The sequence below is a fragment of the Neofelis nebulosa genome, chromosome 3, assembly GCF_028018385.1.
Source record: "Neofelis nebulosa isolate mNeoNeb1 chromosome 3, mNeoNeb1.pri, whole genome shotgun sequence".
NCBI classification, from domain to species: Eukaryota; Metazoa; Chordata; class Mammalia; order Carnivora; family Felidae; genus Neofelis; species Neofelis nebulosa.
Genome location: NC_080784.1, coordinates 203,902,699 through 203,918,839, shown reverse-complemented (window position 1 = coordinate 203,918,839; position 16,141 = coordinate 203,902,699). Strand labels below are relative to the sequence as shown.

At 60.4% G+C, this 16,141-nt stretch overlaps 1 protein-coding gene and 1 long non-coding RNA gene across 21 annotated transcripts in view; one reads left to right on the top strand and one right to left on the bottom strand.

The window, feature by feature from the left end:
• ABLIM2 (actin binding LIM protein family member 2) overlaps positions 1–15,911 on the top strand; it is a 146,642-nt gene extending 130,731 nt beyond the window's left edge. For 19 of the 20 annotated variants that reach the window (XR_009259793.1, XR_009259791.1, XR_009259790.1 and 16 more), the window contains 3 exons: positions 1,325–1,390; positions 1,542–1,622; positions 14,106–15,911. Coding sequence is in view for 2 of the 20 variants with exons in the window: in XM_058723176.1 (XP_058579159.1) it covers positions 1,325–1,390; positions 1,542–1,587 (112 nt within the window). In the remaining 18 variants the exon portion in view is untranslated. The remainder of the gene's footprint in view (positions 1–1,324; positions 1,391–1,541; positions 1,623–14,105) is intronic. The other variant, XM_058723179.1, reaches the window with a different exon arrangement.
• Positions 6,580–8,515, bottom strand: LOC131507886 (uncharacterized). The gene is made up of 2 exons (XR_009259795.1): positions 8,253–8,515; positions 6,580–7,279 (listed from the first exon to the last, which is right to left on the bottom strand). It is a non-coding gene; the product is annotated as an uncharacterized LOC131507886 (long non-coding RNA).
• Positions 15,912–16,141: the final 230 nt, after the last annotated feature.

The following is a 16,141-nucleotide window of genomic DNA, read 5'->3' as shown; positions in this document are numbered from 1 at the left end:
AAGGCTCTGAGCATCGTGCGGTGGGCGGATCAGGGAGGGCGCGTGTCCACGCAAGGAGCACTTTACCTCCATTCTCAGGTTACCAAAGGTGCTCCCCTGGCTCGTAGTGCTCCCGCTCCTACTTGAGGGGCTCCCCTCGCTCCTGGTGCTCCCTCTCCTGCTCCCCTGGTTCTCTTCTCTCCCACCTCAGATGCCCCGCTCCCCTACCTCAGGCCCTCCCTTCTCTGCATCCTTGAGAACAGCCGACCCTGTCCTGATATGTTTGTCGCTCTGGTCCCTTGGGGAGAGAGATCTGTGTTGGACTAACCCTCCTGTACCAGCACCGAGGACAAGCCAAACACCCACTGGCAAATTTCGTGGCAGTAAGGGAGGAAGTCACAGCAAAAAGCCTCTGGGGTCTGAGCCGGATGGATTCGGGTCACCTCCTGCCTCCCACCCTTGCTGGCTGTGTGGCCTCCTGGCATTCAAACCTGGGAGGCTGCTGTTCCTGGAGTGACCCTGTTCATATGGCAGGTGCCTGACCGGGGGCTCTGCTAAGTTGGAGCCCGTCCCGCGCAGGGCCGTGCCGCTCACCCCTGTCACCCCAAGAAAGACAGGGAGCGTGCCCTCAGGGGCGGGTTCACAACAGACAGAGGAGCGATGGGGTGTCACAGCCAGCCCCCGCCACGTGGCTCTCCAAGCTCCCGGGCTCAGAGCTGGCACGTCAGGATGTCTCATGGCATGCCGGGAAATTTGGGGACCGACCCCTGTCACCCAGGCCCTTGTCGGGGCCTCCCTCCCAAGACCAGCTTGTGGCCCAGGTCTGCTTTCTGTGGGTTCTGCATGGTCCCCGAGGCCCTCCCATCCATACGAGTTTGTTCTTTGACATGACGATTTTAGTCTGGTGGAAAAGCCTTTAAAAAAGCGTACGGAACTCAGTAGTCTAACAGGAGGACCTAGGGGGTAGGAAGGTAAGCAGTGCCCCCAAGACGTCTACCCCGGAATGCCCGCTCCGCAGGTGGGTGAATCGAGGCAGGCAGCTTTCTCAGGGTGGCCCGGACCGCCAGGCAGACAGAACCACGTCTGAGGAACACAGCACTGCGTCCGGCTCCCAGTCTGGCCTCCAGCCTCCTGACCATGCCTCCTGCTCTCGGTTTCCCTCTGGAGAATCTGCTCCCTGGGGGACTAGAGCCCCGAGTGCAGGCCGCCGGGGGTGGGAGGCGGGCATGCGCAGCCGACTGCAGGGGGGGGGGGGGTCCCCAGGATGGGAGGCTGCTCCCACCTTTGGGATGAGTTCCCACGCTTCCTAAACCACCACCTGTGGTCTCTGCTCCTTCTCTTACAGAATACAAGGTAAGAGGGGCCGCCCGCTGCCACACCGACCGCTTCGTGCCAGGCTGCACCTGCCCAGGTTAAAAGTTCCTTTTGTTGTGCTTTCCTATGAAATGTGTATGTCAGATGCAGACACAAGTATGTATCTTCGCGTTGGCCTTCGGCTCGGCTCTTCGGTCCCGGCTCGCGCCCGCTTCCTGGGGTGAACCTGTGGTTTCTTCTCCCGACAGGTCTACCCTTATGACGCCCTCATTGTCACAAACCGAATTCGCGTGAAACTGCCCAGAGATGTGGACCGCACGAGACTGGAGGTAGGAGGGCGTCTCCGGCCGGGACGTTCTTTCCGGCTGGGTGATCTTGGGTTCCTCCCGTCCCAAGGATCTTGGGCTCCTCCCTTGGGCTCACTCCTGTCCCTGCTGTCAACACTCGGCCCCCTCCCGCGTGTTCCCGCCGCGGCCTCAGGGCCAGGGCCCCTCGTTGTCTGAAAGGCTGGAGGACGGCGGGCGCGTGCCCCCGAAGAGATGGCTTTGCAGAGGGCTCTGCTGTTTCTAGGGGCGCTGAGTCAGTAGTGTCCGTCTTTTCCCCAAGCACTCGTGTTGAGAAGGCTGTCGTAATCCACGGCCTCTCGTTTGACCACGTCCACACCGATCTAGAACAAAAAGCCGGTCTGTGGGGAGCAGGTGTAGGTTTAAAAAAGCAACGGGATGTCAGCACGGAGTAGGTGTTTAGATAATCTTTGCTGAGCCCTTGCTATGAGCCGTGGTCCCTAGCGGCTTAATCCCCACGATTGTCCTACAAAGTAATTAACGTCCATCCAGTGAATTTCACCTCCTGAGCCCTGTCACAAATGTTTTGTGGCCTGTTAATGTCCGTTTTGCTGGGAGTGCGGGGTCTGGAGGCTCCTGAAGGCCCAGGGCCCCCTGCCCCATCGGTGACCCAGAGCTGGGCACAGAGTAGGTCCCGGAAGCGTCTCAGGCATAGTGTATGTGCAGACCCGTCAGACGGCCCATCTGGGAGGGAGTAGTAGGGACCCGGACGCAGCCGGGGGGCACCCAGTGACACCCGCAGGCTCAGCCGGGCTGCCAGGAGAAGGCCAGGTGGCCACCCAAGATGGGACGGACGGAGGCCGGTCGGGGAGAGCTGGGTGGGGAGTGGGGACACGTCCACTCCTCAGCAGGAAACACTGAGCTGGCCCTTGAAGGAGGGACGAGATTCTCACCTGCAAAGAGGGGAGAACATAGGTCTGGGCCCAGGAACCCCAAGTAAAGGCTTCAAGGGGGGATCTACAGGATGTGCCCTGGGTAAGAAGGGAGCCCTCTCGGTGAGACTGATGAGGCACAGACCTCCATGCACAGCCTTGACGATGAAGACACTGCTGTCCTCCGCCTGGGTCCCTGGGCTCCTTGCCCGGGGCCCAGGGAACGGCATCGCTTGCAGGGGGGAATAGTGGTGGCAGTGAGGGCTACGCAGATGCGGTGTGGCTGCAGCCCTGCAGGGAGGCACATCGTGCCGACGCTTTCTGTTACGAGTGACGAGAGCCTGCCCACGTGACTCAGGCAGAAAGGGGGTTACCAGCTCATAGGATTGATGGGTCCCTTCCGGGTGGCTCAGTCATATCTCGGGCCCAGCGTCTCTCCTGAAGTCTCTTGGCCGTATTTCCTGTGTCCTGGCCACTAGACCGACTTTGACCTCACCTCTCCCAGGCTCAGAGTCTGCAGAGAAGAGGTCAGTGTGCTCCGTCCCCCCTCTCCTTCCTTCTCTCTCTCCCTCTCTCTCCAAAGTCCTAGCCTCATCTCCGCCTCTGGGCGGGTGATCTGACCACCCTGAATCGACCAGCTTGTCTGGGGGACTGTGATGTCCCCTCTGGCCAGGCTTGGCCGCCGGCCCTGGAGCAGGGGGACAGCTCCGAGCTCTGGGACTTGGTACTTCAGCTTGGGCCAGACGCCTGCAGAGAGGCGGGGAGCTGAGGCCGGGGAGGAGGGGACAGCGCGGCCCGGCGAGCCCACGGACGCCGCAATCGGGCAGCGCGGCGAACCCACCAAATCCTGCCGTCATCCAGGACACTGGGGCATCGTGCCGGGCAAAGGACCACAAAGCCAAATGACACACGAGCTCCTCTCTCAGGAGACTGTCCATCTATCAGGACATTTGGACCTTACCCCACAGCAAAGCAAAGATGTGTAGAAAGTTCTGACCTGTGGGGATAAGCTCAGGTGGCCCGTGGGGTCAGGGGCGGCCAGCTGGGAGCTGGTGTGTGAGTCCAGGGGAGGGGAGCCGCGGAGCCCCCAGTCCCCGGTGCGGCTCCCGGGACGTGGGGGCCCTCGGAGAGCACAGGCAAAAGCTGCAAATGCGGGAGGGCCATCTCACGCCGTGGGGGTGCCTGCTGTGGGGAAGACAGGGTCCTGGGCAGCCTCCGCAAGGGGCTCACGTTTAACAATCCCCACTTTCTCTGCAGGGGACACGCTCTCTGGCTCCTGCTGAGTGGAGTCCTTGTTAATTGTGCGGTCACGTCCCCAGCCTGGAGGGTTCCTGTTTGCTGCGTGTCTTTGCTCCTTAAAGGGCCAAGCCCTGTGGGCTGGTTGCCCTCACCACAGAGCGGAGCTCAGAACAGGATGCCCGGGGCTCCTGGCTCTTCCCTCTTGGGACTGGGGTGCACTGTAAATGACGCCCGCCTCCCTTTGCTTTTTATTAAATATGGCATGAAACGGGCAAAATAGCGGTTGATAGCTATAAATGTTTCCTTTTAACAAACTCTGAGGACTGGTGTTGAGTTTAATCATCCAGTCTCCAAGAACACATCCAAGGGTGCATCTCTGTAATCATTCTCTTCCCCGTCTGAGCCCAGCCAGGAGGCAAACTGGGACTGTTACCACAAGTGGGGCTCGTCCCACATTCTTCGGGGCTCGGAGCTGGGAGGTGAGTGGGGAGTGGGGTAGGAGGGGCCACATCCCAGCAGGACACGGGGGACCCTGATGTTTTTATGTCAGGGGAGGGAGCTGTATTTTTTTCTTTTTTTTTTTTTTTTAATGTTTATTTTATTTTAGAGGGAGAGACAGACAGAGTGAGCAGGGGAGGGGCAGAGAGAGACACACACAGAATCCAAAGCAGGCTCCAGGCTCCGAGCTGTCAGCACAGAGCCCGACGCGGGCTCAAACCCGAAAACCATGAGATCAGGACCTGAGCCGAAGTCGGACACTTAACCCACTGAGCCACCCAGGCGCCCCGAGCTTTTTTTTTTTTTTTTTTTAACGTAAGAACAATTTCTAACTCTTGTAGAACTTCAGAAAAATACAAAGAAGAATGCAGACATCACACGGAAATCCCCCAACGAGTCATAACTCCCATTAACTCCATGGTGGACATGTTTCCGGAAATCTCTTTTTGCGTAAACCCCCGAGACGGCCGAGTCCTATTTGTGATGAGTAGGTACACGCTGTCGACGCAGCGTGAGGTCAGCTTTTTTCTTTTCAATTTGACGTGAACGTTTTCTCTGCCAGCGGACGTAGATCTGCTCGTCCTTTTAAACGGCTGGATGATGGTCCCACATCCACACATGGGAGGGTCCGAAGGGCCAGGCTTCTGCTCACGCCCCACGAGCCGTGGCTCGGTCACGTGGCCAAGCGCCACGCAAGGTAGGCTGGGCGTGCTGGGTGCCCAGCAAGAGGAAAGGGTGAATCTGGTGGACAGCTGGTGAGCCCGGCACATCTCTGTAGGGTCCGTCTCTGGATGGCGGACTGTTCCGTCAGCTTCTCGCCCCCTCCTGCCAGAGCGCTCAGCTGACTCTCTCACGCGTTCGGTGAGTATGTGGCACCGAGCTGGGTCCTGGGATGTGTGTGACGCGCAAAACCCAGCCTGAGCTCTGCCCTCCCAGAGTCAGTCTGACCGGGGAGACGGAATCAATCAACCGATAACCCAAATGAGTATATGTAATTATACGCCAAGATAAGGGGCTTAACGGGAAGGAATGTGGGCCTGGGAGCCTTTGGAAATGGGTAAAAGTTAATCGGATATAGTAAGTGTTGTGTCTGTAGAGGTGTGTGTGTGTCTGTAAGGTGAGGGAGGCACATAGGAAGAGAATTCCAGGAAGCACAGACCGTGTGTGCAAAGGCCCTGGGGTAGGAGGAAGCAGGGTTTTTTGAGCAAGAACTTTAAGGAGACTCAGGTGGCTGTAGTTGAGCAGGGTGAAGGTAAGGGTGGGGCCAGGCCGTTCAGGGCCCTGGGCCATGGTAAGCAGTTTGGATTTTAGTTTTAAGAGCAACGGCTTTTAGGTGGGGGAACCACCTGATTAGGTTTGTCACTGAAAGCATCAGCGGGGCTGCTCTGTGAGGCCTGGGTTGGCTGTGGGGATGCAGGGAGACCGTTTGGGAGACGATTGCGTCCTCCAAGCAAGACATGCTGCCATATTGGTTAGGGTGGTGGCAGTGTCATTGTGAGAAGTGGGCAGCGTGGGGATTGGGGCCCTATTCGGGAGGTCGAGGGAGCAGGACCGGGTGATGGAAGGTGCACTGTGGGGTGACGGGCGTATCTGGCGTGACTCCAGGGTGTCGGGAGGGGGTGGCGGTCACTCGGAGCGCGGTGAGACCGGACCCCGATGATGGTGGACACTACGAGGCTTGGCCGGGGGAAACTCAGGATGCTTAGCCCAGGAAAACGAAAGGTGCCACATAGCTGCCCTTAGCATGTAGTAGGTGCTCCATAAACGTTGGTGACGTATGCAGGGGGATGATAACCCTCTGCGGCTCTGGAAGTGCAGTCAGATGAACCGTGTGACCACCCCCCCCCCCCCGGCAGAGAGCAGGGCAGGGCTCAGTGGGCAGACTTCCAGGGACACCCGTCTGGAGCCTGGCTGAACGTCATTCCCAAGATCCAGGGCTCTCTGTCCTAGAGGGTCTGGCCCCTGGCTCCCAGGACCCAAGAGCCTCGTGCCTGGGAGGACCTCAGGCCCTTCCTGATTTGGCGGTGCCCCTCCAAGGGTCTGCCTCCAGGAGCTTCCAGTCTGAGTGGAAGGAGCTTTGCCTGTCCCTGGGAAAGACTCAAGTATCCTGAGACCACTCCCCGCACACCTCTGCCTGGCACTTGCCGAATGACATCACCATCCCGCTCGTCCATCCGTCTCCACGTGCTGGAGGAGAGAGAGCTCACCCAGGGTCGGGATGACCTGGGTGTGAATTCAGTCTCCGTGATGTCTCGTTATGTGACCGCAGGCGGGTTCCTTCATCACCCTGAGCCTGACTTCTCCCCTGTCAAATGACATTGCTGTGCCGATCGTGCTGGCTGGTTTGAGCGTTTATTCTGTTGTTCGGAGGTAGTCATTAAACACCTCCTGGGGACAGGCCCCAGGCAGGTGCAGGGTGGGCACGACTCAGTTATTTTTTCCACATCACCTCACTTCTCCAACCTGAGATTGAGCCACATAGATGACTATGGATTAGAATACGCTTTTCGTGGAAACGAGGGTTACAGAGTGGCCGACACAATGATGGCTAAGAACTTCAGAAAAGCAAGGTGGCTGTGTGTGAAGGGAGGGGGCGTCAGCGGAGGCCCAGCCACCAGGAGGAGAACGGGAACCCCTTCCTGAGGCCCCGTGCTGGGAGTAAGTAGGACTTTGGAGAATGTATCGGGTTTGGTTTATTTAGTAAGTACTTCTCCTGCCCGACTCTGCATCAGGCTGTTCCAAGCACGTGGCACGTTGGCCCACTGGGTTTTTACCACGCGATGCTGTGGCCACTGAGGAGGCCCCGGGGCTGGCCGGCAGCTCGAGGACTTCCCAGCCACGCTCATGACAGGCGGAGCTGGGATTCAGGCTGAGGCATAGGAGCTGGTGCCCTGTGCCGTCTTCCTGGGTTCCAGTCCGGAGAATGAACTGCTAACCTCTCTTCCGTGCCCCGACTCCCCAGCGCACGTCGAGGGACGTTCTGCTCCTTGGGGAGGGCGGTATATCAGCCAAGGTCCTCCAGAGAGACGGAGTCTGTGGGAGATAAAGGGGTGAGCAGCCAGACAGACACGGACACGGGCACGTTTGCAGGAATTGGCTCACGTGGCTGTGGCGGGGGCTGGAGGGTCTGAAATCTGTAGGGCAGCCTGGAGTCCCAGGTGGGATTTGACACTCTGAGGCACGATTTCTTCTCCGAGAAGCCTCTGGTTTCGCTCTTAAGGCCTCCAACAGGCTGGATGAGTCACTGGAGGGTCCTCCTGACTCAACACCTCTGGGATCTGCAAGTACTCAGGTCCGCGGGGAGGGGGGCAGGGTGGGGGAGGGAGTGGCTCCTTGCAAAGGAGTCTTGTGGTTTCTTGACTGCCTCCACCAGACCTTGAGGCTAAATGCACACCTTACTTTGCTCCAACAGTAAGAGCCCAAGTGGGAATGTGCCTGAAAAATAAGGACCCTGTGCTAAGAATACCTCCTTTGTTTAAACCCATCCAACCGGTCTGGTGAGAATCTGATAGACTGATGTAGACTGATGGCTATACTCACGGGTGGGGTGCATCTGAGGGGCTGCACCAGAAGCTGGGACTCCAGGCAGGGCCTCCTGGGTCCGAGCATGAGCAGTCCTTGGAGGCCAGGCCATCGCAGGGGTGGAGGATGGGGAGGGAGGAGGGAATGGCAGGGGAGAGTAGGGTAGGGTGGTGGAACCAGCCCAGATGGAGTGGAGAGGAAGCTGGGAGGCAGTATGACAGGGACGTGAGAACATAGATTTAGATTCAGGAGTATGCATGGCCAACATGGATTGTCCCTGGAAGACAGTGGGAGACCAGGCTGCATAGACAAGCCCATGCCCACCCTCGTGGAGCCGGAAGCCACGTGAGGTCAGCCGGGGCCTGATCAGCTAGGGCAGCCTAGGAGGGCCTGCTGGAGGAGGGGACATTTGAGCTGGGACCTGTAGGATGAGGAGGATTGAAGCCCTAGGGTGGCAAAGAGCCTGGAATGTTCTAGAACCCACCATGGAGCAGAGTGGCGGTGGGAGAGGTGGGCAAGGACACACTGACGGTGATGCAGGACGTTGAGGCCACCTGACAGCCTCGTCACTCTCCCCAGCATAGCTTCCGTTTCTTCCCTACGGCATGGGCTCTGGGCGAGGTCATGTGACTGCCTGTGGGGCGTTTCCAGAGACCCCTGGCACAGGCAAGCACTCCCCACACAGTGGCAGCCATTGTCATGATGACGACTGTGTCACAGTGATGGTGATGTCACGGTGATGATGACGTGATGGTGATGTCATGCTGATGATGTCATTGAGATGGTGATTCATGATGATGATGATGTCATGCTGATGATGTCATGATGATGGTGATGTCGTTACAATGGTGATGTCACAATGACGATGATGCTGTTGCAATAGGGGTGTCGTGATGGCCATGGTGCCATGGTACGACGATGCCACTAGAAGGGGCTTCCCGCTAAGGGGCTGAAACTTCAGAGTGTGGGCCCCCCTAAGCGGGACTCCCCTCTGCAGTAGGGGCCCCTCTTCTTGGAGGCTAAGCCGTGGGATTGAGCAGAACTGTACTGTGAGGGGCACCCGGGTGGCTCAGTTGGTTGAGCATCCGACTCTTGATCTCAGCTCAGGTCTTGATCTCCGGGTCCTGAGTTCAAGCCCCACGTTGGGTTCCGTGCTGGGCATGAAGCCTACTTAAAAAAAAAAAAAAAAAAAAATGCACCTTGGAGCCCAGTCGTCCAGAGAAAAGCGGCCCACCCTCCGGCCCAGGCATGGCAGGCTGCGCAGGCCTGGGGCTTGAATCTCACCGGGTCAGCCCACACCAGTGGCCGGTGGGGGGCGGGGTGGTGGGGGGTGGGAGGAGCAGGCGAGGGTCAGCCAGACCCCTCCCAGGGGCACAGCCAGGCTCGGAGAAGTGAGGGGCAGCCGGAAGTGCCCTGCTGAGGGGAAGGCTAGAGGAGGGCCAGGCTGGTCCCAGCAGGGTGGGGGGCGCGGGGTAGCCCGACCCTGCTGGAGCGGAGGCAGCATGGCTGGGCTACCGGCTACCGGGCCTGGTTCCAGGCTCCCGGGCTCTTAGGCCTGGCCCTGTGGCTTCCTGACTGTGCGACCTTGGGCGAGGCACAGGACCTCTCTGAGCCTGGGTTTCCTGAGGCAATGAAACGAGAGTCTTAGGGTGTGGGGGTGGCAGGAATGTGGTGAAGGCTCTCACCACCGCCTGGCCCGTGGTCCTCAGTCAGCGCAGGAGAACTGTGGGGTTTGCGTGCCTAACCGGGGTCCCTACCTGGGCCCAGGGTGTCCACGGAGCTCCCTGGCGTGACACCAAGGGTGTATGAGTGACGTGTTCCTACTGGGATGGGCCACTTCACCAACGTCACACAGGGTGAGGCAAAACTGTTGGGGGTTTCTGCCACAAAGCGGTGGTGCGGATGTCCGGGCCTCGGGGCCGGCAGGCCTGTGCGGGGGGGCCCTTCTTCCGGGGGGGGGGGAAGCTCTGTGGACCTGCCTGGCTGAGCCGCACGGTGGTCTTGCCGTGCTGCGGGGGGCACACAGCTCTGGCGCCTCGGGAAGAGCCCTGGGCCGCTGGGCGGAGTTCGGAGTGCCAGCGCGCCGATCGCGGGCTGTGTGACACAGGGGCGTCCCCTGTCTGCGGCTCGGTCTGCAGCCTCTGCAGACGGGAGATGACCGTACGAGTCCCCTGTGCCTTGTACACGCATACTGATCACCGCCCTCCCCTCTGTGCGAAGCAACACGGGAGAACACGTGTGCGCGCATCAGCGGTCGCGGGCTGTTCCTCCTGCCGGGAGCAGGTGGTTAGTCCGTATGAGTCTCGTGTTCGGGAAGCCTCCCCTGGTTGGTCCAGGTCACAGAGTGAAGTCAGAGATCCATTTCCCTTAGGAAACAACCTTCTGGCTATGAGATGCCAGCAGAAACATCATTAATGCCTCAGAAGGCATCGAGGCTTCCGGGTCACGGGTGTCTCCTGGACAAGGCCCCCCTGGGCCACCCCTAGTCCCGGGGCTCCCCCAGGGACCAAACTGCTCTCTGAGCTGCCTCCCCACCTGTGTGAGATAACTGTGGGGTGAGGGCGGCCCGGTCAGGTCTATTTCTGTGTCCCGGCAGCTGTCCCCACCACCCCACCAGTGAATAAAGGACAGGCCCAGAGCAGGCACCGAGCTCAGCCTGCACACACCCACCCCCAGCGATCCTGCAGCCCACTGGTGCCTGCGAATGCCCTGCGCTGGGTCCTGGGCACAGGTGGGGGAGTCCCCGTCTCTGCCCGGGGTGGCCGTTACTGAGGGAACCACAGTATGGGGCGCTCAGCACCTGCCAGGCTGTTCCTACTGCTTCATTTTCAGGAATTTTGCATGCGGTGCATTAAACCCAGCCTCTACGGAAAACCAAGTGAACCTGGGATGTAATACATTCTATTTAAAGCAAAGGTGCTAAGTACCCAAAACTCAGCCCTTCCTGGCTCCTTTACTACATTTTCTATCATCCACGCTCTCAAGGTTACGAACACCGACCGCACCTGTACAGGAGGAACGTCCTAGGACCCCGTGCTACTTGGTCCCTCTTTCCAACTCTGCACTCAGGGACGTCACGATAGCAGCTTGAACCTGGGGGTGCGTCCTCACACCGTGCAAAGAGGCCTGCGGGCTCTGGGAGCCTCCGGTGAGGGTGCCGTCAGGGGGCGCTTCCCGGAGGAGCTGAGATCCAAGGCCAGGTCTGAGGAGTGAGAGGGAGTTGCCTGGGCACGTGAGGGGGGGCCGGCCTTCCAGGAGCGCATGAAGGCGCAGACGTGCTTGTTCCCATTTTCCAGAATCATAAGTGAGGCGAAGTCACTCAGCACAGCTGCACAGGGATGGAACCGAGACGGGAATCCTGGCGTGTCCGGCTCCTGGGCTGCAGGTCTTTCGGGATGCTGCCCTGGGGGGTCAGATGCAGGCCGGCCCCCAGCAAAGCGTGTAGGGCCTCCCCCCCCCCTGCTGACAAAATGGCCTCCTCCCCAGGGGCACTTTCTGGGGAGACCGGGGTGCTCCGGGAGTGAGGCTGTGCCTGAGCGAGGCCAACCCACCCCTCGAGAAAGGCTCTGCGCCCTGGGCTTGCCTCCTGCAGGCTCAGGAAGGAGCTTGGCTAGGCCTGCCCTTGGCGGGCACCTGGAGGTCGGGCCGCCCTGCCCCCTGGGGAAGCTTCAGGAGCCAGGGCCAGGGGAGTGGGCCCAGGCTCAGAAAGCTGGCCACGGGGGTCAGCTGTACCCTACATGTCCCACCTGCTGAGGGGCACAGGGTGAAGGGGGTACGTGAGTCTGCCACCCGGCCTGGAGCCAGTTTATCTGCTTTGCCAATGAACAGGGCCCCTCAGCTCCTTGTTGCCTACGCAACAGTGGAGATTCATCCAGGCTAGCTGGGCACTCAGGACCCACAGCTGGGGCTGGGGTAGGGCGAGGGGGGTGGAGACAGATACCTGCCGGGCATTCCTCATTTGAGCCTCGGCCGGCCCTCCCGGGTCCTCAGGGAGCCAAGTTCCGTTCTCGCTCTGCAGCTGAGGTTGGGGGTCCCTGCTAGCCTCTAGGGCTTTCCCTTACCCCAAGGGTTCCCCAACCCAGCTGCCACCAGCCGCTCTGGGCTCTGGGAGGCATGTGACACATACGGGCTCCCGGGTCCCGTGCCACTAAGCCTACCTGGGTAGGCAGTTCTCAGCTCTGGCGAGCACCCAGGGGGTTGCCAAGGCCTGCGGGGCTGGGGACTCGGCTGGGACCCCATGTAGCCTCCCCCCTACTCTCTCCTAATCCCACCATCATCGGGCTCCTGTTTGCAGCAGGAATGCAGGACGGCATCATCAAGGTTGAGAGCGCTCGCCTCAGGCTCACCCCAACCCATCCCTGGTGGGGGGGGCTGGCACTGGGGACAGGTGGCCTGTGGGCAGGCTCCAGCCTGGCTCCTCCCCGTTCCCCGGGGGGCCTGCCTGCCTCCCTCCTGCCACTGCTCCACCACGTGGCAGGTGTACAGGTCCCGAGGGTGTGTGTTTCCCTGACCACAGCTTTTCTGACTCAGTTCCCAGGGCGTCCTGGTACGGAGAGTGGAGGTGAGCCGCCTGGGCCCGCAGTCAGGGGTCTGTGTCTCCTCAAGTGCCCCCCTACCAAGTGCCCCGGCTTGGGGGAGGCTCCCAGGCGCTAGGTGCACACTCGGCCCTTAGCACTGCCCTCCCCACCTTCCCAGCCAGGGTGCTGTGCCCCTCCCTGCTTCTCCCTCCTGCGTATCCCCTACCTGGCTACCCCCAAGGGCCCTTAACCGCCTCGCCACTGGGATCCCTTCCTGCTCTGCAGGACCATCTTTGGGCACCTCTCCAGTCGCCTCAGGCCTCCCCCTTGCTCATTGCACTGAGGACAGCACTGAGGAGGTGGGTTGCCTGCCCAGCTTGGGGCTCTGAGCTGATTCCTGTTCACCTGCACGCGTGGTACCTGCCCAGCCCACTCCCCCGGGGGCCTGGGTCCAGGCAGCCAGTGGGTGTCGAGAAGAGTGAGAATGCTTTTCCTCTTGGCTTCCTTGTCCACATCTCGATGACCCTGCAGTATTCGGGAAGGCTGTGATGCGGTACCCGGAAGCAGGGGTGCTGTTGTCAGATGACAATCCTGTATCTCCGCGGGCTGGCTGTGGACTCCTGAGCACTCCAGGTCCACACCGTGTAGGTGGTTCATTTCTGGCAGGATCCCTTCCAGTCTGCAAGTTCAAGATACCAGCGGGCAGCTGCTGGCTTCTTCTTCCTGGCAGAGACTTGCTTGATGGGGTGTCTGTGTGTGTGTGTGTGTGTGTGTGTGTGTGTGTGTGCGTGTGCATGCGTCCTGAGTACTCTGGGCCCGGACCCGACAAATAGGGCCTTCTGTGACCCAGCACAAGACAGAGGGTGTCCTGAGCCCCGTCCTGTGGATCTTGGCGGCATCCGGCCTGCACCCCGCGCCCCTGCCACATGACGCGGGGATCTCTGTGAAGCCGTGAGTGGTGACGACTGACGTGTATGCTCTCCGCAGGGTTCCCGACGTCTTCACATCCACTCCTCTCGGGATCATCGCAACCTTTTATATGAGTAGTTTAGTGTCAGAGTCAAGGAAAACGCGTTTGGGGCAAGAATGGGGAAAGTCACATAAAATTCTCCGTCGTAACCACTTCAAAGTATGCAATTCAGCGGCACCTAGCAGATTCCCCACGTTGTGCGGCCACCGCCTCGACCTAGTTCTGGAACGTTTGTGCAGCGCCCCCCGCCCTGCTCCCGGAAAGGGAGACGCTGGCCCTCTCCAGCCCGGTCCCTCCCCAGCCCCCCGCAGCCGCACATCTGTTCCTGGTCCCTAAGGATTTGCCTGTTCTGGACGCTTCCTAGCGATGAAGCCGCACGGGATGTGCCTTTTGCGTCTGGCCTCCTTCCCTCCGCCTCCCGCTGCGCGTCCTGTTACCGCGCGAGTCAAGACGCCACTGCCGCTGACGGCCGAACGACACCCCACCGTGTGTGTGCACCACGTTTTGTGGATGCACTCGTGCCTCTGTGGGTAGTTGGGTCGTTTCCACGTTTTGGCCTCGCCGAATAACGCCGCTGTGAACACGGGTGTGCAAGGACCCGTTTGAGTCCTGTTCAGTCGGGTCCCCCAGCGAGTGTCTTTCCCTGCGCTTGGTTATGTGCACTGCTAAGTGGGAGCGGCAGGGATGCAGAGGGAGTCAGGGACCTGGAAGGCCCCGGGCCCGCAGGGAGAGCCCCCTGCGTCCCCGACGATGCCGACCCTGGCTCCGGACAGCCCGGCCGTGCGGACGGAGCTGGCCCGACAGCAGAGTTGCTAACCGCTCCTCTCTGGGTCTCCCGGTTTGTTTGCAGAGGCACCTGTCGCCCGAGGAGTTCCAGGAAGTGTTTGGAATGAGTGTACAAGAGTTCGACCGCCTGGCCCTCTGGAAGAGGAACGACCTCAAGAAGAAAGCCCTGTTGTTTTGACGGCCTCCAGCGTGCCAGCGACAGAGCGTGGGACAGCTGGCGAGAACCGCAGAACCCCCTCCTCCCGCACCTGGCTCTGGCTTCTCTGTGTCCCTGCGGGCGGGCGGCGGGCCCCTGGAGAGGGCGGGGTGGGAGGCTGGGGCGGGAGGATGTTCCAGAGCACGTGCGGCCTCTAGTTTCTGCCAGCTACGCTCCTGCCCCTAGTTCAGAGCCCAGACGCCTTGCTTCGCGCTGCACGTGTAACCCGCAGCACGGAGGGGCTGCAAAGATGCTCCCGGGGCTCGAGGAACATTTACCTTGACCGTGCGGCGCGCCCCCCCCCCCCCCCCCCGCCCCTGTGCAGTGCCCCACCCCCCGTGATAGGCCCTGGGGGCACACAGAGGTGCCTGGGCCTTGGGATTTGAGGAGGTCTGTCAATGACAGACGCTGGCACGACACAATCACGGGTGGGTGGGCCTATGGCTCCCAGCGCCTGCTCCCCGCCCCCCTCCCCCGCTTGCTCAGCCCTGGGGAGGCACAGCCTCGCGCACAGACAGGCCAGGCGTGGCCAGGGAGAGCGCTGAGGAGCACCCAGGGCCGCTCGAAGCGAAGCGTGGGGTGCATGATGTTTGCCGCCGTTTGTGACGAGTCTGTTTTTAGGGACAACCGTCCACCGGACAGGGTACCTTCTGCCGGGGCCCTCCGTGCACTGCATTTTTCTTCCAGACCATCCCCTAGATGCCTAAATGATATCTTTAAAGTAACACAGAAGTTTTTATTTTATTAAAAAGCATAGCCTACTTAAACATAAGATGACATAGATAAGAGTTCCATTTTACGGTCCCGCGGAAGGGGAGCGCCTCCAGCCTTACTCTCCAGTGTCCGGTCCTGTGTGGTTTCGCTTCCCCGTGTGCTCCTAGCGCACACAGCTCCTTGTCAGGTTTCTTTGCTTTTCTTCTTTTTCACCTGCCACACCGGTGCCCTTAAGGGCAGCCCTTAACGGCCACGTAATGCCGTTTCTAAGTATGCGTGACGTGTCGCCATCACTGTTTGCCTGGCTGTTATTTTCCGCATCCCGGAGAGAAAAGATTCTCCTCTGATGGCCAAAGCCGCCGAATAAAGGAGTTCCACGCACCCAGCCTAACACCCAGCGTAGCTCTTGGGGTGCCCTTTTGTGACGTGGCCGGTGGTGCCCGCCTTAGCCCGGTGCGTGCGTGGTCCCGAGGCGGGCACCGGCCGCTGGGGAAGGAGGAGGGAGACACCCCCCCTTTTCTGACCTGCCCGCTCCGCAGCAGAAGCCCGGCCGGGCCCCCAGCTGAAAGGCGTCCGCGTCTGTAATCGGGTGCGGGTCGGGGCGCGGTGTCTGTCGCAGGCGGCTTGTAGAGTGGGTTGAGAGGTTCGCGAATCAGTAGGAAGGTGTCACCGAAGTCTGTCTTCCCTGTCTTCTGTGGGGCTGTGTCTTTCTGTGCGTCCTGAACGCCCGTCCGTGAGTCAGTGTTACTCAGATCCCTCCGGCCCCCGCCACGCACCCCGTCGTGCACCGGCTCCTCACCGGCCCGGCTCGGCCAGGGAGGGGGAGTTTCTAGCACCTTCCATTTAGCAGAGCCTGAGCAACTGAAAACCCCCATTTTTCTCACTAGTGCAATGTCATGTCAGCTCCCAGGGGAGCCCGGAAAAATAAAGGTCGGTGTATCCTAACTTGTGAAGGTCAAAGCCGCTTCTCATAAACGTGTGTCATTTCTAACGGCACGGGCTGGCGCCCAGGGAGACCGGCCCTGGATGGGCACAGGGTGGGGGTGGTGCCTCGAGGGGCGGGACCCCCATCCACATGGGACACCCCTGTCTCAAGACAGCAAGTCAGAGGCACTTGCCAGCCAGCACCAGGCGCCAGTGATAGAGAGGGCGGGTGGGAGCTGATGCCTGTCCCTGTCGGGCTGGGGAGA